Below are 24437 nucleotides of genomic sequence, written 5' to 3' on the forward strand. Positions count from 1 at the left end.
TCACAGGTTGAGGACTAAATAGAAGACCGTAGTTGTCACGTTGCAACCTCACAAAACATTGGTTAGGCTATTGCTGGAGTATTGTGTACTGTCCTGGTGGCCACGCTAGAGGAAGCACGTGACTGTGCTGGAACCAGTGCAAATGAGATTCACCAGGAATGAAAAATTTTACTAATGAAGAAAACAAAGGACAGGACTCCTATCCCTGGAGTGAAGGACGCTGAGAGGAGAACTGAATGAAATACATAAATTATGAGACAAATATGCAGATCAGGCTGTCAAATACAAAGAGAGCATGAGGTTTGGAGAGAGGATGGAACCGTTAAAGAGAACTGAGTACTTTTTTTTTTAAAGCACAGAATGCTTGATATCTGGAAGGTACCGCCAGAGTAGATGGTGGCATTAGATGCAATCATTATGTTTAAGAGGCATTTAGACAGACAATTAAGTAAGCGAGGCATAGAGTGATAAACACCTAATGCGGGCAGATGTGGTTATTGTACAACTGTACAGCTCTGTGGCTCTACACCTCATCAGCCACTGAAGCAGACAGGAAACAAGTTATCTTCAGTCTGGGGAACTGTCAAAGAAGTGATGGCACTGAACAAAAATTCTGACACAATGGTTAATGGGCTATATTTTCCTCAGATTTTGTACTCTAAAATCAGAATTCCTTCATGACCCAGTTTACATTTTTCTTTATACTTCTGCAGAAATTAATTTCTTTGAGTCACTTAATAAAATTTAGACCCTTTCTTCTTAATTTTCTCCAAACATTCTCCTCCCAGTGGGGCCCACCACACCAGGCGTTTTAGATATATCTAAGTGCTCACTGAGTATTTGTCCAACTACAGTCAAGTTCACGGGGATATCAGGAATGCTGGCTACGACCCACTGAGCTGTTATTTTTTAAATGGCCCATTTGCTACGTGTCTTTCAAAGGTTTCAAAGGTACATTTAATGTCAGAGAAATGTATACAATATACATCCTGAAATGCTTTTTCTTCACAAACATCCACGAAAACAGAGTGCCCCCAAAGAATGAATGACAGTTAAATGTTAGAACCCCAAAGCCCCCCCCCAGCTCCCCCTCCCACACATAAACAGCAGCAAAGCAGCAATCCCCCCTCCCCCCACCAGCAAAAAAAAGCATTGGCACCCATCACTGAGCACTCAAGCGTGCAGCAAAGCAACAGCAAAGACATAGACTTGCAGTACCCCAAAGACTACTTGTTCACTCGGTATTCGACATACCACAGGCTCTCCCTAATAAGGGAAAAAGGGATGTCCCCATTTCACAGCAAGAGGGGACACTTAGCAAACAACTCGCTGATTTACGATGTTAAAAGTCCATTGCATCACTTTTTCTGAGCTCTGTGGCAAAGAACTCAGGTCTCAGGGCACACAGCCAGCAGCTAGCTCACTGTTTTCGATCTTCTGTCTCCCACGACACACCGATTCCCTGCAGAGACACCGACCTCCAGTCTGCCCGTCTCCAGGGCCACGAGATCTCGGAACTCCGAAGGTGAGCAAATGTCTTAGGCTGCACCCTTAGCATATATTTCCTTACAATATATGGGACTATTCATGCCCTTGAAGCTATGAGTGATGTCAAAGCAACCCCATCATTCCTATTCTTCCATTTATTCCCTTATAACCTAGTCCACAAGATCAGCCAAGATCTCATTGAACAGTGGAATTGCCTCAGGGGCTGATCACCTCCTACTTCTTAGGAGCTCACATAACCAATGGACTCGACCGATTCTCCCACCATCTACCTACGCCATAATGGCTTGTTAACCCACCAGTGAGTCATTGAGATGTGACCAGAGACTGAAATACACAGGGAAAATTCATGTGGTCACAGGGTGAATGTACAAGGTCCACACAGGCAGCACCAGAGATGAGGGTTGAAACCAGGCCACTGAAACAGTGAGGTGGCAGCTCTACCTGGCTTGAGTGGAAAATGTTTCATGAAGCTCAGTGGCAGCAACAAAACTCTGGCTCCAAGCCAGAGCTTTGCAGAACAGTTGGAGCCTTGTGCATGTTCCTATGGGGGAACTGAGATCATAAGGTATCCATTACCCCAATCCAGTAACCTCCAATATCAGGAATTTACGGTCAACAGCTACCAGCACTGAATCTCTACTCAAAACATTCATTTACAAAACAAACAATGATGTGTCTGCTTTAACTGATCAAAGAATGTGCACTGTGTTCCAACAATAAATCAATTGTTTGAAGTTTGCTAAGGGCACCATAGTAGTGCTTTGGAAACTGAGTAACTTGCATTTACAAAGTATTTTTCATTGTAGCAAAACACACCAAGGCTTTCACACGGTGGCTGATAAAGCCATGGATGAGGTTCTCAACCACAGTTAAACTGTGGCAAGGACAGAGGTGGGCAAGGTTACTTTCGTGGAAACGTGGGTCTTGGCCATAACATGGATGTGCAATTAGAAGCTCAACTTGGCATCAGATATGGCACCATGTTTCTGAGGAAACGGGCTCATGCTCAGACAGTTCTCAGGGAGACAAATGGAGTAGGTGGTTGGAACAGACTTTGTGATGAGGACCAAGGTAGTGGTTTCGGTCTTCCCATAGAACAGTACAGCAAAGTATGGGCCTTTTGATCTGTGATGTTAATGTCAGCCTATATAAATCTATCCCACACTTCTTTAGTCTATGACCCATAGCCCGTTATTTTTCTTACTTCCGTGTGCCCACCTAAAAGTCTTTTAAATGCCCCTGTTGTGTCAGTCTCTACCACCACTCACGATCATATATTCCAGACACTAACTACTTAGGAGAAATTTATGGTCACATATTAATGGGTGTCTGATATACTTGAGAGTGGAAGTGTGGATTTGGTTGGCTAGGATGTGCAGCTGGGTGTCTGGAGGGTACAGTGCATTGTACATTTCAGAGGAGTGCAGACAGAGTAATGGGAGTGAACTATGGATAAATCCACTATCAAACACAGAATGGAACACTACAGCACAGTTGTGTCAACCTTTTTAAACCTACTCCAAGATCCATCTAGCCCTTTCTTCGTGCGTATCCTTTCATTTTTCTTTTATCCCTGTACCTATCAAAGAGTTGAATGACCCAAATGTATCTGCCTCCACCACCACCCCAGAAGAATGTTTCACACACCACCAGTCTCTGAGTAAAGTCCTTGCCTCTAACATCTCCACTTAAAATTATGCCCTCTCGTGTTAACCATTGATGCCATGGTTAAAGATGTCCTCTGTCCACTCTACCTATGCCTTATATTCTATCCACCTCTGTCAAGTCACTTTTCATCTCCCTTTGCTCCAAAGAGAAAAGCCCTAGCTCTCTCAAACTACCTTCACAAGACATGCAGCATCCTGGTAAATCTCCACTGCACCCTCTCTAAAGCTTCACATCCTTCCTATAATGAGCCAACAAGAACTGAAGACAATACTCCCAAGTATAATGTTGTGAGTTGTGATGGATATTCACTTTCCTGGAACCTGAGAAGCTTATTCCCAACCTCAGCTTTCCAGCACGGTGGTTTGACCTTTCCAGAGTTGTTGCTAATAAAGTTAAACTTTTAACAAATATTCTTGGCTCAGTTTTTTTTTAAATTGTAAACAAAAACTAGTCTCTGGTTCTTAATGTAAATTGCAAGCAATAATCAGTTTGAAACTGGGGCACAACTTTGCAAACAAGTGTTGCAGAATACAGGTTGCTAACCCACAGCAGGTGGCTGCCCATGAAGTGGACTGCCTTGCAAAGTGAAGTGACCAAGAAACATTTTGTTTTGTATTAGCCAAACACAAGAACACAAGGCTATGTTACTTCGCACATCAAACATAGTTACAAGTTGGGGTGTTTGTGTACTCCAAGGGCTAATCATCACAGCTTTAATTGTGGATGTCTGGGATATCTGTTGCCAGAAGCTTTCAAGACCAGCTGCGTAAGTTACTTTGTCTCAGTAAAGGTATCTGGCAGATGATGTCATATAGCAGAAAACAGTATAAATGTCACAAGCATTGAGGATTGGTGGTAATGAGAAGGAGAATGACAGAAAGATGAGGTTACAGAAAGAAGAACAAGACTTCATTCCTCAACCTTTGGTCTCTGTGATAGACAAATCGTTCATCTGCAAGCCATTGGTATGTTCTTCTAGTTCATTGAATTGCACTTGTGTTTGGAAATGTTTTGTAGTTTGTAGAAACATAGAAAATAGGTGCAGGAGTAGGCCAATCAGCCCTTCGAGCCTGCACCGCCATTTATTATGATCATGGCTAATCATCCAACTCAGAACCCTGCACCAGCCTTCCCTCCATACCCCCTGATCCCCGTAGCCACAAGGGCCATATCTAACTCCCTCTTAAATATAGCCAATGAACTGGCCTCAACTGTTTCCTGTGGCAGAGAATTCCACAGATTCACCACTCTCTGTGTGAAGAAGTTTTTCCTAATCTCGGTCCTAAAAGGCTTCCCCTTTATCCTCAAACTATGACCCTCGTTCTGGACTTCCCCAACATCGGGAACAATCTTCCTGCATCTAGCCTGTCCAATCCCTTTAGGATTTTATATATTTCAATCAGATCCCTCAATCTTCTAAATTCCAACGAGTACAAGCCTAGTTCATCCAGTCTTTCTTCATATGAAAGTCCTGCCATCCCAGGAGTCAATCTGGTGAACCTTCTTTGTACTCCCTCTATGGCAAGGATGTCTTTCCTCAGATTAGGGGACCAAAACTGCACACAATACTCCAGGTGTGGTCTCACTAAGGCCTTGTACAACTGCAGTTGTACCTCCCTGCTCCTGTACTCGAATCCTCTCGCTATAAATGCCAGCATACCACCGCCTGCTGTACCTGCATGCCCACTTTCAATGACCGGTGTATAATGACACCCAGGTCTCATTGCACCTCCCCTTTTCCTAATCGGCCACCATTCAGATAATAATCTGTTTTCCTATTTTTGCCACCAAAGTGGATAACTTCACATTTATCCACATTAAATTGCATCTGCCATGAATTTGCCCACTCACCCAACCTATCCAAGTCACCCTGCATCCTCTTAGCATCCTCCTCACAGCTAACACTGCCACCCAGCTTTGTGTCATCCGCAAACTTGGAGATGCTGCATTTAATTCCCTCATCCAAGTCATTAATATATCTTAAATAAATGAGAAATCCCCTGAGTTTTAAATATGTGTTAAGAACTGTTTGTTTAATTTTTAATGATACACATTTAAATTAAAATAACTGTTTAAACCACTTTGTTAGCTGCAATTATCTCCTCCTTGGTAGGGAGGGGTCTCACCACTCAAGCAGTTGGTACTGGCAACTAAACTTCACAGCAGATGCTAGACAGGGAAGTAAACCAGTCTTTGGAGAGTAGGTGGATACAGTATAACCTCCCTATAGTGAGGGTACCCCTGGATATCTATTTGGATAGGACATAAAATCTGAATTGAAGGCTTTGCGGACGGGAAACCCAATACCATCAGAGTGTCACCAGAGTTTTACAGAGCTGCAACACTGCCTCATAGCTCTTCAACTCAGTGGCCAGACTACACGTCATTAAGAGTTGAGCAGATTTGGTATGTCACCAAAAACGCTTGCAAATTTCCATAGCTGTACCGTGGAGAGCATTCTGACTGGCTGCATCACTGTCTGGTATGGAGGGGGGGGGAAATGGGGAAGGCTACTGCGCAGGATTGAGATAAGCTGCAGAGAGTTGTAAACCATCATGGGCACTAGCCTCCCCAGCATCCATAACATCTTCAAAGAGCAGTGCCCCAAAAAGGCGGCGTCTATTATTAAGGACCCCCATCAGCCAGGACATGCCCTCTTCTCATTGTCTCCGTCAGGTAGGAGGTAACAGAAGCCTAAACACACACACTCGGTGATTCAGGAACAGCTTCTTCCCCTCTGCCATATCATTCTTAACTGGACACTGAACCCATGCACATCAGCTCTCTACTTTTTTTTTTGCACTATTTACTTAATTTAACTATTATATATACATAGACACGTACAGTAATTCAGATTTTTCTCTATTATGTATCACATTATACTGCTGCCACAAAGTTAACATATTTCACGACATGTGACAATGATATTAAACCTGATTCTGATTAATGAAGTCCAACACGCCATTTACCTTTTTAACCAACCTCTGAACTTGTGAGGCAGATTTGAGGGAGCTATGAACGTAGAGCCAAAGTTCCCTCCGTTCCTCCACACTGCTAAGAATCCTGCCATTAACAAGATTGGCACACAGCAGGAACCATATGGGTAATGTGTTTAACCCATTCACGGATCAGATGAGAGACTCTGACAGTGCAGGCACTTTGCACAGAGTTACTTACACACACTGCTCAGCTGTAGTTGTTCCCAACATTAAGTACTGGGACTGATCCAGCAAAAAAGTTTCAGACAACCTGACCTCACAGACCTTACAATTAAAGCAAAAGAAACCATCCCTCTAAACAATAGTGTTCCTCACAGAACTTGTTAAATAACTTATTTGTTCGAGCAGAGATAACAGTGCTCAGCTTCCATCAATGCTTTATACTGGACTGCCCGTCAATCAGTAAACACTGGAGGCTGGAACTGTGTCAATACACTACACACTGCCCAAACCTCAGCTGAGCAATTTTGTCCTTCCCACCGTTACCATAAGGAACATTGACTTTACAAATGAAGTTACTCAACCAAAAGAAATAATGAGTTGTTAAGGGCTGCATTCATAAGGAAAATCAATTATAATTGCTGTGCTTTGTGTCGATATATTCAATGGCAAACAATACATCAGCAAAATAATGCCGAAGATAGCAAACATCAGCTAATCCCCAACCATTCCTGTGGAAAAGCGACGAAGAGCTACACATTTACAAAAAACTCATAGTAGGTTGTAAGTTGATTCCTCCAACTCATACAAGTGGCATTTTGTGGAACAAGGTATGTTAATAAAACAGTGAAATTGATATATCTGAGCCTGCTTTATTAAATTTTTAGGATCTACAGTGAGGGTTTCAAACACAGGTGTCACACAATGACTTCCTACCACCAGGAGCCTCTCACCTATTATATATGGATTGGAACGGAAACAGGCTCTTTGCCACCGGCCAGTGGCGGAAACCAGCGTCGGGGCTCAGGCACCAGCCAGTGGCGGAGAAAATAGACATAGAACATGCAAAGTACCAGCGCACAAATGCCTCAGATACAGGTGCTCCCTCCAAGCGTGAGCACAGGCAGCTCTATCACAGTGTGAAGCTGAACTATCAGCAGCCCTAAATTCACATTGTTCCCTCGATTCTCTTCACTCTCCCCTGGCTTCCCTGTGCTCGTCCTGCACCTGGAAACCACACCTTGCTCTCTTTACAGGTACCTGGAACCTTAACACTCTTTCTCCTCCCACAGATGCTGCTCAGCCTGGAAGCTTCCAGCATTTTCTGCATTTGTTTAAATTTTAATGCTCTCCCATCTATTGATTCTTTCTACACTTAATACTGCCTCAGAAAAGCAGTCAGCTTGAGGAAGGAGCCCTCATACCTGTGCCTTTCACCCCCACCCGCCTCACATCAGGCGGAAGACCAGACCTGACAGCTTCTCTCCCATTGAAAGGACCTCTCATGAGTACGATCTCCCAACCTGCCTTGTCATCACCCTGGCACTTCCTTTGCCTACCTGCACTGGACTTTTTCTGCAAGTCCAACGCTATATTCTACGTTTTCTTTTTACTACTTCAGTGTAGTTATGCACAGAAAGATCAGCCTTTACGACACACAAAACGTTCACTGTGTCTCAGTATGTTTGACAACAACAAACCAATACAATTTTCAGTTAGCTGCCCCTCCCTCCATTTCCTCTCTCAGCTCTTCTAACAAGTCATCAGCACTGCCAGAGCAGACTTCTTCCTCTGGATACTTCACAATATCCTCTGGCCCATTACAGCTCTTCCTGCCTTTGCGAACATGTGATCCCAAATCCATCCAGTCTAGCCTTTGTGTTAGCTGATATCAGCAATGGTTTGCTCTCCTTTGTCACCACTCCAAATGTATCTTTATCACTGTTCTTCCCAACAAAGTCCCTTAGCCCCTCCATCATCAAAAACCAATGATCAATCTTCACATTTGTGGGCAGAATGCCAAAAACCCATAATCAGGTTTCTCACAACCATGTTTTTTTTAAAAAGTTTCTCCAATTAAGCTCCCAGCCTTGACAAAACAGTTCTAATCGAAGTGACGATCAGCATTGAAGTGGGTCTGATCAGCAGCACCCTCCTCCAGTGGCTTATCCAGCCAGCCAGCACCACAGTTATCTGATTTCATCCTTGTTGTAGTAGAACTTTGATAATCCAGCACCCTCCAGACATTAGACTCATTTCAATACACAAAGCACTTCAATTTTTTTTTGAAATATGTTATACTGCAGCTTTCCAGGAAATCCTGTAAATTTAAAGAGAATGTGGGATACAGGGTGGTGGCAAATTTTGAGGGAATGTGGGAAAGTTTAAAAGGAGCTTGGGAAATGTGGATGATCAGAGTTTTACTGTGTGTGGTTGAACTGGAGAATCTTCCTGAGCTCAGACCACAACCCCAATGACCAACAAGTATCTCCCCATGCTCCCCTTCCAATTTCTCGTAAGGATGTGAGAAACAGAAGCTGGAAGAGGCCAGTCACGCTCCTGCCCACTTTGACTGGCAGTAGGATCGTAGATGACCTTTAACCTTGGCATCACTTTTCTGCAATGACACCATGTCCCTCATTCCATTAGTATCCAAATCCATAATTCACATGCCACCTTCAGCATCAACGTCCAAACACACGGCATGCATGTGCTGATAACACAAGACCTACAGACCTCAGCTGAGGCTAAAGGGATGTTCACAACTATGCTGACACATCAGATCCCGAGGGGAACCTCAGACCACAGACACCTCACCAAAGGCACCGCTTCCTCCCTCAGCAACAATGTCCAGTTCCCCAATGCATTCCCTCCACATTATCACACGATGTCTCACTTCATAAACATCAGGTCCATCGAAAGCCAATATTTACTTATTCATCCTTGGAGAGTGCATCTTGAGACCAGCATCAGCATATACACCATTCAACCCCTGCCAATGTGTACACTATCCACCACTGCTCCCCACACCATCGTCTGCACTGACCACTCACCCACCTCACCTGTCATCGTGTACTGAGCACCCACTCACCTCACCTGTCATCGTGTACTGAGCACCCACTCACCTCACCTGTCATCATGTACTGAGCACCCACTCACCTCACCTGTCATCGTGTACTGAGCACCCACTCACCTCACCTGTCATCGTGTACTGAGCACCCACTCACCTCACCTGTCGTCGTGTACTGAGCACCCACTCACCTCACCTGTCGTCGTGTACTGACCACACATTCACCTCACCTGTTGTGTACTGACCACACATTCACCTCACCTGTCGTCGTGTACTGACCACACATTCACCTCACCTGTCGTCGTGTACTGACCACACATTCACCTCACCTGTCATCGTGTACTGACCACACACTCACCTCACCTGTCATGGTGTACTGACCACCCACTCACCTCACCTGTCATCATGTACTGAGCACCCACTCACCTCACCTGTCATCGTGTACTGAGCACCCACTCACCTCACCTGTCATCGTGTACTGAGCACCCACTCACCTCACCTGTCGTCGTGTACTGAGCACCCACTCACCTCACCTGTCGTCGTGTACTGACCACACATTCACCTCACCTGTTGTGTACTGACCACACATTCACCTCACCTGTCGTCGTGTACTGACCACACATTCACCTCACCTGTCGTCGTGTACTGACCACACATTCACCTCACCTGTCATCGTGTACTGACCACACACTCACCTCACCTGTCATGGTGTACTGACCACCCACTCACCTCACCTGTCATCGTGTACTGACCACACAATCAGCTCACCTGTCATCGTGTACTGACCACCCACTCACCTCACCTGTCACCATGTACTGACCACCCACCTCACCTGTCACCGTGTACTGACCACCCACTCACCTCACCTGTCGTCGTGTACTGACCACACATTCACCTCACCTGTCATCGTGTACTGACCACACACTCACCTCACCTGTCATGGTGTACTGACCACCCACTCACCTCACCTGTCATCGTGTACTGACCACACAATCAGCTCACCTGTCATCGTGTACTGACCACCCACTCACCTCACCTGTCACCATGTACTGACCACCCACCTCACCTGTCACCGTGTACTGACCACCCACTCACCTCACCTGTCATCGTGTACTGACCACACATTCAGCTCACCTGTCATCGTGTACTGACCACCCACTCACCTCACCTGTCACTATGTACTGACCACCCACCTCACCTGTCACCGTGTACTGACCACACATTCACCTCACCTGTCATTGTGTACTGACCACACATTCACCTCACCTGTCATTGTGTACTGACCACACATTCACCTCACCTATCATGTACTGACCACCCACTCACCTCACCTGTCATCGTGTACTGACCACACATTCACCTCACCTGTCATCGTGTACTGACCACACATTCACCTCACCTGTCATCGTGTACTGACCACAGATTCAGCTCACCTGTCATCGTGTACTGACCACACATTCACCTCACCTGTCACCATGTACTGACCACCCACCTCACCTGTCACCGTGTACTGAGCACACATTCACCTCACCTATCATGTACTGACCACCCACTCACCTGTCACCATGTACTGACCACCCACCTCACCTGTCACCGTGTACTGACCACTCACCCACCTCACCTGTCATCGTGTACTGAGCACCCACTCACCTCACCTGTCATCATGTACTGAGCACCCACTCACCTCACCTGTCATCGTGTACTGAGCACCCACTCACCTCACCTGTCATTGTGTACTGAGCACCCACCTCACCTGTTACCGTGTACTGACCACCCACCTCACCTGTCATGGTACTGACCACTCACCCACCTCACATGCCATCGTGTGCACTATTCACACCCCTCCCCCAACTAGTGTGTGCACTGCCTTCCTGCACCAGGATGTGCACCGTCTGTGTCCCACCACTATGTTTACTCTGTCCAGTAACGCGTGCACTACCCCCTCTCCACCAGTGTGATACTCCATGTCCACCATTGACACACCATCCCAACCCAGACATTTTGCGCAGCATCCACACTGCAGTGTCCATGTGCTGGCCAGCCGACTCACCCTAGACCATAGAATATTCCAGCACAGCAACTTCATCCCACCATGTTGTGTTGACCTTTTAATCCACTTTGATATCAAACTAACCTTTCCCTCCTACATTATTCTCTATTTTTCTATCATTCATGTTTCTTAAATGTCCCTAATGTATCTGCCTCTGCCTCTCCCTGCTGCCTGGGGAAGCCATTCTACACGCCCACACTCTCTGCATAAAGAACTTAACTCTGACATCCTCCTCCCTTTAGTTTCCCCCAATCACCTTCAAATTATGCCCCCTTGTATTAACCTTTTCCACCCTGGGAAGAAGTCTCTGGCGTACCACCTGATCCATGCCTCTTAGCATCTCACATACCTTTATCAAGTCACCACTCATTTCCTTCTCTCAAAGAGAGAAACCACGACCCACTCAACCTATCCTCGTAAGACACGCCCTCTCATCTAAGCAGCACCCTGGTAAAGCTCCTCTGCACCCTCTCTAAAGCTTCTACATCTTTCTTAAAATGAGGCAACCAGAACTGAACACAATATTGCAAGTTTGGTCTAACCAGAGTTTTACAGAGCTACAACTTTGAGGAATCTCTGGTTGTGGGCTCCGAGATTATTTTGTTCCTCCACACTGTCAAGAATGCTGCTATTAATCTGTATTTTGCCTTCAAATTCGACCATCCACAATGTATCACTTCACATTTTTCCCGATTGAACTTCATCTGCCACTTCTCAGCCCAGCTGCAAACTACAATACTCCTCCACACTGCCCACAACTCCACCAATCTACGTGTAAGCTACAAACTTTGTAGCCCACCCTTCCACTTCCTCATCCAATTTGTTTATAAAAATCACAAAGACCAGGGACGGTGTGTGTCAGTACATGCACTGTATGCATCATACACCCCTGTGAGTGAGCATACCGTCCTCCCCTGCCAGTGCATGCACTGTCCACCTCTACATGTCCCGGACCCACTGTTGGGGCAGAACCACGTATAGACTAGGCTGGGTCTGGATATTAGTGATTCAGGTGGGTTTTATAACAATCCGGTAGTTTACTGGTTAATTTCCATGTTTGTTGAATTAACTTCCCAGCTGCCATGATGGGATTCGAACTTCTGTTGCCGTGTCGGTGGTGGAGACCTCTCGCAGCAGGTTCTGTCACTGCCCTCACGTAACCCTTACCCTGCCTGCCGGCTGGATAACTAGCAGCGCTCTGTTCGCTGTACTGAACCGATCCCGCTGCCAACATTGTCAAGCCTGTTTCCAGCACCCTCCGTGACCTCACCTCTAGCTATCTCCAGAATCGCACTTGCCAAAATAAACCCTGTGGGGCAGCGTCGGCAGAGACAGGTGGATTGTACTGACCGTTTCTGCTTTCCCTTTACTCTTGACTTCATCTTTTACCGGGGTGTTTTTTCCATCAGCGTGCAGTGTCAGTCGTACTCTTCGGCTGTTGCCCTGAGGAACAGATAAGCCAAGTGTTTACCCTTATATCGCTAAGAAACAACATTTTGAAAGGTCCAAGCAATCACACATTTCGCAGTTGAAGCTAAACTTATCCATATTAAGTACTATCACACATTTAATTACTTTGTTAAAGAGATAAGTGACTTGCCTTCTTGACAGGCTCCGGCGCCTCTGAAATAGTGCACGTTGTTGCTGTTTTAAACTGTGGCATTGTTGCTGTCAGTATATTTAATGCAAAACGTTGATATCCAAAGATACGTCCACAGCACGGCAGAAACTCGCTTTACCATATGCTTGCCTGTCAGAATCTCTCTGCAGCCTCCTTTTGGTCACTAAATAACTTTGACCATTTCCCCACAGTTTTAGAGGTTTGACCTTAGTTCACTGATGTACAGTCCAGTCAGCCCGAAGATACGCGCAGGACGTCTGCAGAGTTCCATCACAACATACGCAAACATCTTCACAAAAAGTCACCTGTCCCCACCCTGACCAGTATGTTCCTTAGCAACACCTCAGATATGACATATCTAGGACCAGGTCCTCACCCAACTTGTCCAACTACATTTCACCTGTTCCAGCCCTTCCTCATTAAAATACTTTATGTGGGTGTATCCCTACTCCACCTTTATCAGGATCAGCCCGGTATGGCTTAGCTGCTTGTCATCGATAGCCTGAGGAGAAACCATTTGATTTTGTTCATCTTGATTACCCCAAACACCCTGCCGGATTTGTCTCAAAATCCAAGCATTTACTTGGTGTTAATTCTGCCTCCCTCCTTCATTCCTTCCTTCAGCTAATTTCTTTATCGTAATACTGTAGAAGGCAGAAACACAAACCACAACAAGCCCTGTCTCAAAGGCACGCCCATTCATTTGTTTAACTGATTGCTGCAGTGATAGACGGCACCTGTGAGACGTAATACTTGGTAACCCTTTCAAAACCAAAGGCACGGAGAATGCAACATTGATAACTGACTCATTTATTTAGCAAAGCTATGAAAAGGAGATTCTTTTCTTTATACTTCTAGTTTCAGACCACAATACTCTACGTACAGAGTTCATACACCCCAGGTTAGAGTTGAAACCCCTCCACTCCAGATGTGGAATTTAAATTCAGTTAATAACCTGAAGTTTGGGGGAAGGGAGAAAGCAGTTGGCTTTAGTGATCATCTCCAGGACAACCAATAGTTTGTTCTAAAAGCCCATCTGAGGCAGTGACTTCCTTCAGAGTGGAAACACGCCGGCCTTGCTCAATCTGACATCCTTCCAGGTGAATCCAGACCCACTCCGTGTTGTCGGCTCTGAAACACTGCCCGAAAAAAATACACACAGGACAGACCGACCAATCAGCACTGACCTCAGCAACCCGCTCGGTCGCATATCAAAGCTGCTCGTACGCCGGGAGCCATCTCAAAGCAAACTCTCGGGGACTAGTGTATAAGCTCAGAGAACTGTCCATCCTAAAATAGAAGCCTTCACAGAATCAGGAGCGGGAGGACCTCAGTGGATCAAGCAATATCTGCAGCGAGAAAGGAACTATCAACGTCTCAGGTTGAAACCTTGTACCAGGTCCAAGTGCAGAGGCGAGATGGCCGGAATAAAGAGGAGGGGGGGTGTGCTGAGGCAAGAGTCAGAGGTGATAGGAGGATTGAAGATTGGTGAAAGATGACAGGCAGGTAGTGCCAGGTAGGGAAGGAAGCTAGCGTGGAGTTGGCATTGAGGATAAAATTTCAACTTTTATTCCAATTGTATAAAACATTGGTCAAAACATATTTGGAATATTATGTGTAGTTCTGGTCACTGCATTACTGGGAGGATGTGGAGGCTGCAGAAGACATTCATCAGGATGATGCCAAGATGGCAGAGTATTAGTTATGAGGAGAAGTTAGACAAAGTTGGATTGCTTTCTCTGGAGGATCAGAAGTGTATAAAATTATGAGAACACAAAATATGCTGCAGGCCAGGCAGCATCTGTGGGAAAGAAACAGCCGACACCCTGGCTGCCCTGCTGAGTTCCTTCAGCATATCTTGTGTGTGTTGCTTGGATTTCAGGCTCCGGCAGATTTTCATTTGTTTGTGAAAATTATGAGAGCTACAGTCAGGGTAAATCATCAGGTCTTGTTTACAGCACAGAAATGATAAACACCAAAGGCATAAATTAAAATTGACTAGGGAAAAGTTTAAAGAAATTCACAAGCCAAGTTTTTACAAAAGGAATACGTATGGCCAGGGAAGTCGGTGGAAACAGATATGACAGCACTGTTTATGAAGCATTTAGACAGAGACATAAATGGGCAGCAAATAGAGGGATACAGACAGCAACAGATATGGAATGGAGAGATACAGACAGAAACTGACAGGGAGTGGAGGGATGCAGATAGGAACAGATGGGAGATGGAGAGATACAGACACAGGAACAGACAGGGGATGGAGAGATACAGACACAGGATCAGATGGGAGATGGAGAGATACAACACAGGAACAGACAGGGGATGGAGAGATACAGACACAGGAACAGACAGGGGATGGAGAGATACAGACACAGGAACAGACAGGGGATGGAGAGATACAGACACAGGAACAGACGGGAGATGGAGAGATACAGACAGGAACAGACAGGAGATGGAGAGAGACAGACAGGAACCGACAGGGGATGGAGAGATACAGACAGAAGATGGAGAGATTCAGACACAGCAACAGTCAGGGGATGAAGGGCTACAGACAAGAACAGCAGCTTGGACAAGGTTAGTTTGGCATCATGACTGGAACAGACACTGTGGGCCTGAGGGTTGTTCCCGTACTGTTCTGTGTTCCATGTCATAGCAAAGTGTGTCCAGCATTTTGTGTTCTTGTTTTAAATTATTAAAGTGGCTGTAAGGGAAGTTTAGAAGCAGGAGGTACTGTGGTAAGTGCCAAGCATTGATGACGTCCTTGAATGGGAGGCTGGCTTCCATGATTTCTTGAGCCACGTCTTCAACTCTCTGCAGTCAAGGCCAGTGCAGTGCTTTACAGGCCATGCTGTATCTGGATAGAATGGTTTTACGGGGCATCAATAAACTTTGATAAGGGTTGAAGGGGACTTGATGTATTTATTTAACCTCCTAAGAAAGTAGAGGCATTGGAAAGTTATCTTGGCTGTGGCATCTATCTAGTTGGGCCAGGACAGGCCAGGGGCAATGTTCACTTCTCAGAAAATTAAACACACCACCCCCTCAACCTCAGCACCATCGATGTGAACAGGACGATGTGCACTCTCCCTCCCTGTAGACAATAACTAGCTCTTCTGTTTTGCTGATGCTGAGGGAAAAGTTGCTGTCATGATACCCTGCCACATGGCTCTCTATCTCCCTCCTGCACTGCAACTCATTGTTATTTGTGACTTGGCCCACTACGATGGTATCATCTCCAAACTTGTAGATAGAACTAAAGCAGAATCTGGCCACGCAGTCATGAGTGTACGGGGAGTGGAGTAGAGGAGGGTGCTGAGGACACAGCCTTGTGGGGCAACACAGTGTTTAAAATAATCATGCCGATAGCGCTTCTGCCTGTCCTTACTGATTGTGGTCTGTTGATCAGGAAGTTACAAAGGGAGGTGTTGAGTTCCAGGTCTAGGAGTTTTGAGATGAGTTGGCTTGTAATTATAGTATTGAAGGCAGAAAGCTGGGTTCCACAAACGAGAGAAAAACTACAGATGCTTAAAATCCAAAGCAACTCACACAACACGCGGGGGAACTCAGCAGGCCAGGCAGCATCCTTGGAAAAGAGTAAACACTTGGTGTTTTGGGCCTTGATCTTTCATCAGGACTGGAAAGGAAGAGAATAAGTCAGAGTAAGAAGGTGGGGGTGAGGGGAGGAGGAAGTACAAGGTGGTAGGTGATAGGTGAAACTGAGAGCGGCGAGGCAGTGAAGTAAAGAGCTGGGAAGTTGATTGGTGAAAGAGTTACAGGGCTGGAGAAGAAGGAATCTGATAGGAGAGGGCAGAAGGTCATGGAAAGAAGCAAAGGGGAAGGAGCATCAGAGGGAAGTGATGGGTAGATAAGAAGATAAGGTGAGGGGGGAAACAGGAATGGAGAACAGTGAAGGTGGGGGGGGGGGCGGGTTCATTACTGGAAGTTCAAGAAATTGGTGTTCATGTCATCAGATTGGAGGCTACCCAAACAGAAAGTGTTGCTCCTCCATCCCGAGTGCGGCCGCGTCCTGGTAGTCGAGAAGGCCATGGACTGACATGTCGAAATGGGAATGGAAAGTAGAATTGAAATGGGTGGCTTCCAGGAGATCCAACTTTTTCTGGCTGGTGAAGCATGGGTGCTCGGCAAAGCTGTCCCCCAATCTACATCACGTCTTACTGATATACAGTAGACAACACCAACAGGCTCACAGGTGAAGTGTCACCTCACCTGGAAGGACTGTTTAGGGCCCTGAATGATAGAGAGGGCAGAGGTGTTGGGGCAGATGTAGCACTTGTTCTGTTTGCAAAGGTAAGTGCCAGAAGGGAGATCAGTGGGGAGGGAAGAGTGGACAAAGGAGTCGCATAGGGAGCAATCCCTGCAGAAAGCAGTAAGCGAGGTGAGGGAAAGATGTGTTTGGTGGTGGGATCCTGTTGGAGATGGTGGAAGTTACAGAAAATTATGTGCTGGACATGGAGGCTAAGCAGAGTGGTAGGTGAGGACAAGATGAACCCTATCCCTGTGTGGTGGCGTGAGGGTAGGGTGAGGGCAGACGTGCAGAAGCAGAGTCGGTGTCTGTCCTCTGTCTCTCGCTAGAGTTATACATCATGGAAGCAGGCCTATTGCCCAACTCATCTCTGCTGATTGAATTGCCTACTTGAGCTGGCCCCATTTTACACATCATTTCCTATTCTCATACACTTTTAAATGTCTTTTAAATGTAATAAGTATATTTACCTCTGTCACTTCCTCTGCCAGCTCATTCCATTCACCCACCACTCTATGGAAAAAGTTGCCCCTCAGATCCCTTTTAAATTCTTCCTCTCACTGAAAGCCTTTGTCCTCTATTCCGGACTTGCCTACATTGGAGAAACAACTGTGATGATTCACCTTACCTACACCTCTCTGATGCCAAGGCACAGAGGTTCTTCCAATTGACTTTAGCTGACGCTGACGTAATTTTCTATAGCTCGGTTAAGTTTCCCCTTCAAACAAGATAACCTCATCTTTCCCAGTCCTTCCCCAGTGCTAACTCCATGCCTGTTGCGAATGCTTGCTGGTGTTTGAGAGACACTGCTTCAGTCAAGATGCCCCCCTGCCTTCACTGGTAGGTGGGGCTACATTTCCTGGTAGCACTCACCTTGTGGCCCACTCAGTCACAGGCACTCAATCATTCACCAGGTGGAATTCCTCATCACTCCCCTTTCATTCCCCTCCCTCACCACCACCCTCTCCAACTTCACTCCTGTATTCCTCACTCCCTCCTCACCATGCTCTGCCTTCTCATAACTTCCCCCTTACCACCATCTCCAGCCTCTCCCCTCTCCCACAGCTCAATTTCCATCTCCATTTCCCAATGCCAGTGGAACTCCCTTTAACTCCTGCACCCTCTCCAGATGACCTGCTGAAACAATGCCCCACTATGACGAGCCAGCTCTGCTGTTACCAGTGGAGCACATGTTCTGGGTCTGCAGACAACCAGTGATCTGCAGAACGTTTACGACTTCCCCTCATGGCCATTCCTTCAGCATTGAAGGGGTCCCAGCTGCCCACTCTCAGTTTCCAGTCTGGTACAACCTGTCCAATCATGGCCCTTCACTTCGGTGGTAGGGGCAGCTCCAGTCCCCTCATTTAAGTAGTTCTGGATCAACACTGGAATTGCCAAGGTATAGGAGGCTGTAAACCAAGTGCTGTTAAATGGGATGCGTGCAGGTAGCTACTCACAGGTCAGTGTAGACATATTAGTCCAAAGGGCCTGCTTCTGGGCTGTATGACTCCAGCAGAACAGTATCTCTTAACAATGAGAGTTATAGATAACACCTTTCATGGATGTAAATAAAGATAGAGGATGAGGTTTTGTTGGTGCTGGGCGTTGGTCACGGAACAAGCAGAATGTGCATGGTCCTGTTATTCAGATTCACAAGTCATACAGCAAACAGAAAACAATCAGCTTCAGCGTGGATTTTCTCTTTATTTGAAAAGTGTCTTTAAAGATAACCTTGCCTCCCCATCCAGCCCAAAGATGAACTTTGTTAGAGGAGTTGGATCTAGAACTCTGCCTTTGGCATCAAGTCTTGTTCATACCTTAAACCAGGCCGTGCAACATTCCTAACCTCTCCCCAGATCAATTTACTTCAAGGTTTTAAGTCAACTAAATGTTTGTCTTGGGTTCAAATGCACCAATGTCTCAACTACTGGACAATAAGCATCTTGCTTGTTTACATTTCGACCCTTACTGTTCCTTTTGGCATTACTTCCATCCACTCTCGTCCATCTGATTTAGCATTTTGGTTCCCACCACCTGTGATTTCAAGACATCCACAGAATTTGATTTACACAAAAGCTATACAACACAGAGAAATGTCATAGACTGCTTCTTGTGAATTGCCTGGACATTGCCATCAATACTGAAGGCAGAAGAGATTAACATCTTGCACACAAGATGCAAAAAATAGATATCCTTCCTTTTTTTACATCAGATAGACTTCATTTGAAATAATTCATAATTGTATTAATATACATTGCTCCAGGTTTCTTAGGAAGAGTGATAAATACTGATTTTTTTCATCTCTTCTGGTATTATTCCAGTTTCATAAATGTCATTGATTAAATCAGTAAGTTTTTCAATTCCATAATCTTCAAGGGCAATAATTTGTTCTATTACTAATTCGTCAGGACCTGCTGCCTTTCCTTTCTTTATCTTATTTATTGCATTACGAACTTTAGATTTTAAAATGTTTTTCTTAATTTCTGGTTTTTCACCTCGATCGTCTTCAAACAATTCCTGAATATACTCAGTCCATTTGTTCACAAGGGCTAAAAGTAAGATACAAGCTGAAATAGGTAAAGAACAATGTGGTTTTGTGAAAGACAAAAGTACAAGAAACACAATATTGATGTTAAGGATACTATCAGAACAAGCTACTCAAGTGTAAAAAGATTTGTTTTGTGTGTTTTATCGACTACACAAAACCATTTGATAAAGTGAAGCACAATAAGTTACTTGAAATATTACAGAAAACTCTAGATCTAGATTTGAAAGACCTCCGCCTAATGAGAAACCTGTACTGGGAACAAACTGCCGCTGTAAGAATAGATGAAGAAGTGAGTCAATTTACGAAAATCAAGAGAGGCGTTAGACAAGGGTGCGTTTTCTCCCCTGATTTATTTAGGGTGTGCAGTGAAACAATATTACAAAAAACAAGAGACATCTTGGGAATCAAAGCTGGTGGTGAAAACATCAATAATTTCAGATATGCAGATGATACTGTGTTAACTGCAAGTATAGAGGAAGAACTACAAAACTTAATTGATATAATTGTTGAAGAAAGTTCAAAAATGGGTTTATCTATCAATTGTAAAAAGACAGAATGTATGGTGATATCCAAAAAGAAGGAGAATCCTATCTGCAGTCTGAGAATAAATGGGGAAGACATAAAACAAGTACAGAACTTTTGCTACCTAGGAAGCTGGGTGACATCAGATGGCAGATGCGACATGGACATCAAAAGAAGAATAGGGATGGCAAAAGACACCTTTACGAGAATGAAGAGTATTCTGACCAATTCTAAACTAGGCAGGACAACCTGCCTCAGAGTACTGAAATGTTACGTTTATCCAGTTATGTTATATGGCTCAGAATGTTGGACAATATCTAGTAACATGAGGAAACGAATTGTAGCCACAGAGATGTGGTTTTTGAGGAGGATGCAAAGAATATCATGGACCACACCTGGAGTATTGTGTGCAGTTTTGGTCCCCTAATCTGAGGAAAGACATCCTTGCCATAGAGGGAGTACAAAGAAGGTTCACCAGATTGATTCCTGGGATGGCAGGACTTTCATATGAAGAAAGACTGGATGAACTGGGCTTGTACTCGTTGGAATTTAGAAGATTGAGGGGGGATCTGATTGAAACGTATAAAATCCTAAAGGGATTGGACAGGCTAGATGCAGGAAGATTGTTCCCGATGTTGGGGAAGTCCAGAACAAGGGGTCACAGTTTGAGGATAAAGGGGAAGCCTTTTAGGACCGAGATTAGGAAAAACTTCTTCACACAGAGAGTGGTGAATCTGTGGAATTCTCTGCCACAGGAAACAGTTGAGGCCAGTTCATTGGCTATATTTAAGAGAGAGTTAGATATGGCCCTTGTGGCTACGGGGATCAGGGGGTATGGAGGGAAGGCTGGGGCAGGGTTCTGAGTTGGATGATCAGCCATGATCATAATAAATGGTGGTGCAGGCTCGAAGGGCCGAATGGCCTACTCCTGCACCTATTTTCTATGTTTCTATGGACGAAATGAATATCTAACAAGGATGTCATGAACAGAGCAAACACAAAAAGAGAAATAATGTATGAGTTCATGAAAAGGCAACGTAACTTCATTGGACATGTGATTAGGAAAGAGGAGTTAGAATGCACGGTAATTATGGGAAAGATTGAAGGGAAGAAAGCAAGAGGAAGGCAAAGACAAATGATGATGGAGACAACAGCCAAAGAACTGGAAGTGAATACCAATGAATTGATCCACTTTACCCGAAACAGGAGTGTGTGGGCCATGGCAGTCAAAGCTCAAACTGGGCATGGCACCTGATGATGATAATGATGATGATATACGTAAGAAGGGACAGTCTGACACCAGGGGAATTTGTCAAAGATCATTGATCCTGAACTGCTGGATTACCTTCTTGTTCAAGGCACAACAATAATGGAGAGGTGTCCAACCCACCCTGCCCCAGAAAGGCTACAGATAGTCAGCATTTTCAACACCTCAATCAACTGATTGATGACATGCCGTGATCAAAGTAAACTTCAGTGTGTACATGGGCCAGAGATGCTGGGAGACAGAGGACAGGAGTTTGTGGGTTTGAGTAGAACACATGGCTGTTCACTAGTGCAAACAGATTCAGGGCCTCTGTAGACATTTGGAAGTTAATCTGGTGCTTATGAATTATTAGACGAAGTAGGTGAAGGATGTACTCTTAGTGCATTCTGGAGCTGATTTCAAGAGATGTAATGGCCAGGCATTGCCAGGTAGCATGGACTGTTCACAGACTGGTTCTGAAGCAGAAATGGAGAGTATTTAATTCAAACACAAATGGTACAACTACATTCACATTCAAGTAACAAGTGGGTGCACAATTTCCTCTCACCCAAGTTGTTGTGACTGAAAACTTGTGTAAGATATATCCAGGCTCCAGTGCAGTATCAACTGATGGCATCTCTCTTGGAGATGATACACACTACTTTCAGATAGGCACAAAAAATTCCATGGCAGTGTTTCAATTGAGAGCAAGGTGCCCAGACCTGAATTTGTATTTCACCAAACATTACTGATGTAGATTTTCTGTGAGAGGTTGTTGAGCAAAAGAAAAAAACTGGCTGAGCATTAATCACAGTTTAATAGTCACTGTATTTCAGAAATATTCCATTGTTTTGGGACACCCTTAAAGAAATGTGAAAGGCATCATATAAATGTAATTTTCCCCTTATTGAAATAACTGGAAGTAGTGTGTATCATCTCCAACAGAGAAGTCATCATTTGGTACTGCACCATAACTTGACTGTGCTGACCTCTATTGGAGGATTCAGTAGAGGGCAGCAAAAGCAAACAGGAGCAAATGATTCAGATTTATTTATCACGTGTACGTTGAAATATACAGTGAAATGCATCATTTGCATCAACAATAAACACACCTATGTATTGGGGGAAGCCCTCAAGTGTCACCACTCGTTCTGGTGCCAACATAGCAAGCCCATAATGCTCAACAACAGAACAAAATAAGACAACAGCAAAACAAGACCCTTTCCTGCACACGCGCACACACACTCACTCACACTCTCATTTCAGCCTATTTTATCATATCTTTCCAAGTACCCAAAATCTCATCCTTAATAATGGACTCTAGCATCTTACCAACCACTGAAGTCAGGCTAGCTGACCTATAATTTCCTGTCATTTGCCTCCCTTCCTTCTTAAAGAGTGGAGTGACATTTGCAATTTTCCAGTCCTCTGGAACTATACCAGAATCTATTGACTCTTGAAAGATCATTACTAATCCTTCATAATCTCTTCAGCTACCTTTTTCAGAACCCTGGGGTGTAGTCCATCTGGTCCAGGTGACTCATCTGCCATCAGACCTTTCAGCTTCCCAAGCATCTTCTCCTTCGTAATGGCAACTAGTCTCATCTGCCCCATCACTCTTGAATTTTTGGAGTACTGCTGGTGTCTCCCACAGAGAAGACTGCTGCAAAATACTTATTAATTTCAGCTGCCATTTCTTTGTCCCCCATTACTACCTCTCCCACCATCACTTCCCTTTGTTACTCTGCCCCTTCAGGCTTCTGACTCAGAAGTTAGAAGCTGGTGATTGCTGGTCTCCTCGGCGCCATTCCATCTGACCAGTCAGAACCTCTTGACTGCTAAGCATCACTGCCCCGACTCGTCATTCTCTCTCCTCCCTGTCCCTAAACTCCAACCTGACACCTAACTCCCCATGCGGTCCCCCAAATCACCCCTACAAACCTAAAAATGAACCAAGCCTGAACCACGACATCAACGGCCATACAGTTCAGCGCCGTCTCGACCCAAAATCAGCTCCTGCCGCTAACCCTTCATTTACTGTATTTGATCTCTCTCTCACATTCATTGCTGTCCCTAAACCCCAGCCTGATCCCGAGCTCCCCAGACTGTCTCCAAAACCAATCTAACAAACCTAAAAAAACAATTAAGTCTGAGCCACGACATCAACAGATATCGAAGTTCGGTGCTATATGGTAAAAAGTAGCAAAATGAAATGTTATATGCAGGAAAATTGCAAAACTTTTTCTGAATACAAGTTTAAGGAAGCATTTCAGCCCTGGAATATGTTCACAAATTAAGATATACTGGATGGAGACACAAATATCCCTATACAGGTTGAGCACCCCTTATCCAAAATACCCAACTCTGAAAACATCCAAAATCCGAACTTTTTTTAGCGCTCACATCATGTCACAAATGGAAAATTCCACAAGGCGCTGTACAGGATCCCAGGCAATGCACACCACAGACAGTTCCGAGAAGTGACCTCACAGAGGTAATGAACAGAAGTTAATGAAAAATGGAAAACAACTGCAAAAAACCAAAAAAATATCTCGACTGTGTTTTGAAAGAGTAGAGTCAACAGCATTGGGGTGAATATTGGGGTTAATGGTCTGCTGATCATGAAACAAGCAAAAATCTATCACAATGAACTGAAAATTGATATTCAGCAGGCTGGTTGCAGAAATTTAAGAAAAAGCATTTTTTTTTAAAGAGTTTTTGAATATTTGTGGTGATAAAGCTTCAGCAGCAGAGAAATTCACTCGTGAGTTTGCCAAGATCGTCGCTGACATGCTGAACGGTTGCATCAAAAAATATGTGTGATGACCAAGTATAAGTCAAAGACAGCTTACCAGTAGCACATAAATTCAGAGTAGGGAATGATGGTGATGCCAAACAGCCATTGACTGCGCACCCGGACAGCCGAGGTAGCGATAGCTTACCTTTCTGATGGTTCAATGTACACATCATTGTTTCATGCACAAAATTATTTAAAATATT

At 44.8% G+C, this 24437-nt stretch overlaps 1 protein-coding gene across 2 annotated transcripts in view; it reads right to left on the reverse strand.

The window, feature by feature from the left end:
• Positions 1-13514, reverse strand: part of myzap (myocardial zonula adherens protein) — a 100360-nt gene extending 86846 nt beyond the window's left edge. The window contains exons 1-2 of one of the 2 annotated variants that reach the window (XM_072278434.1): positions 12837-13514; positions 12587-12679 (exon numbers count right to left, since the gene is read on the reverse strand). In XM_072278434.1, coding sequence (XP_072134535.1) covers positions 12587-12679; positions 12837-12899 — 156 coding nt within the window. In that variant the 5' untranslated portion in view covers positions 12900-13514. The remainder of the gene's footprint in view (positions 1-12586; positions 12680-12836) is intronic. The other variant, XM_072278435.1, reaches the window with a different exon arrangement.
• Between the last annotated feature and the right edge of the window lie 10923 nt (positions 13515-24437).

Source organism: Mobula birostris, chromosome 14 (genome assembly GCF_030028105.1).
Source record: "Mobula birostris isolate sMobBir1 chromosome 14, sMobBir1.hap1, whole genome shotgun sequence".
NCBI classification, from domain to species: domain Eukaryota; kingdom Metazoa; phylum Chordata; class Chondrichthyes; order Myliobatiformes; family Myliobatidae; genus Mobula; species Mobula birostris.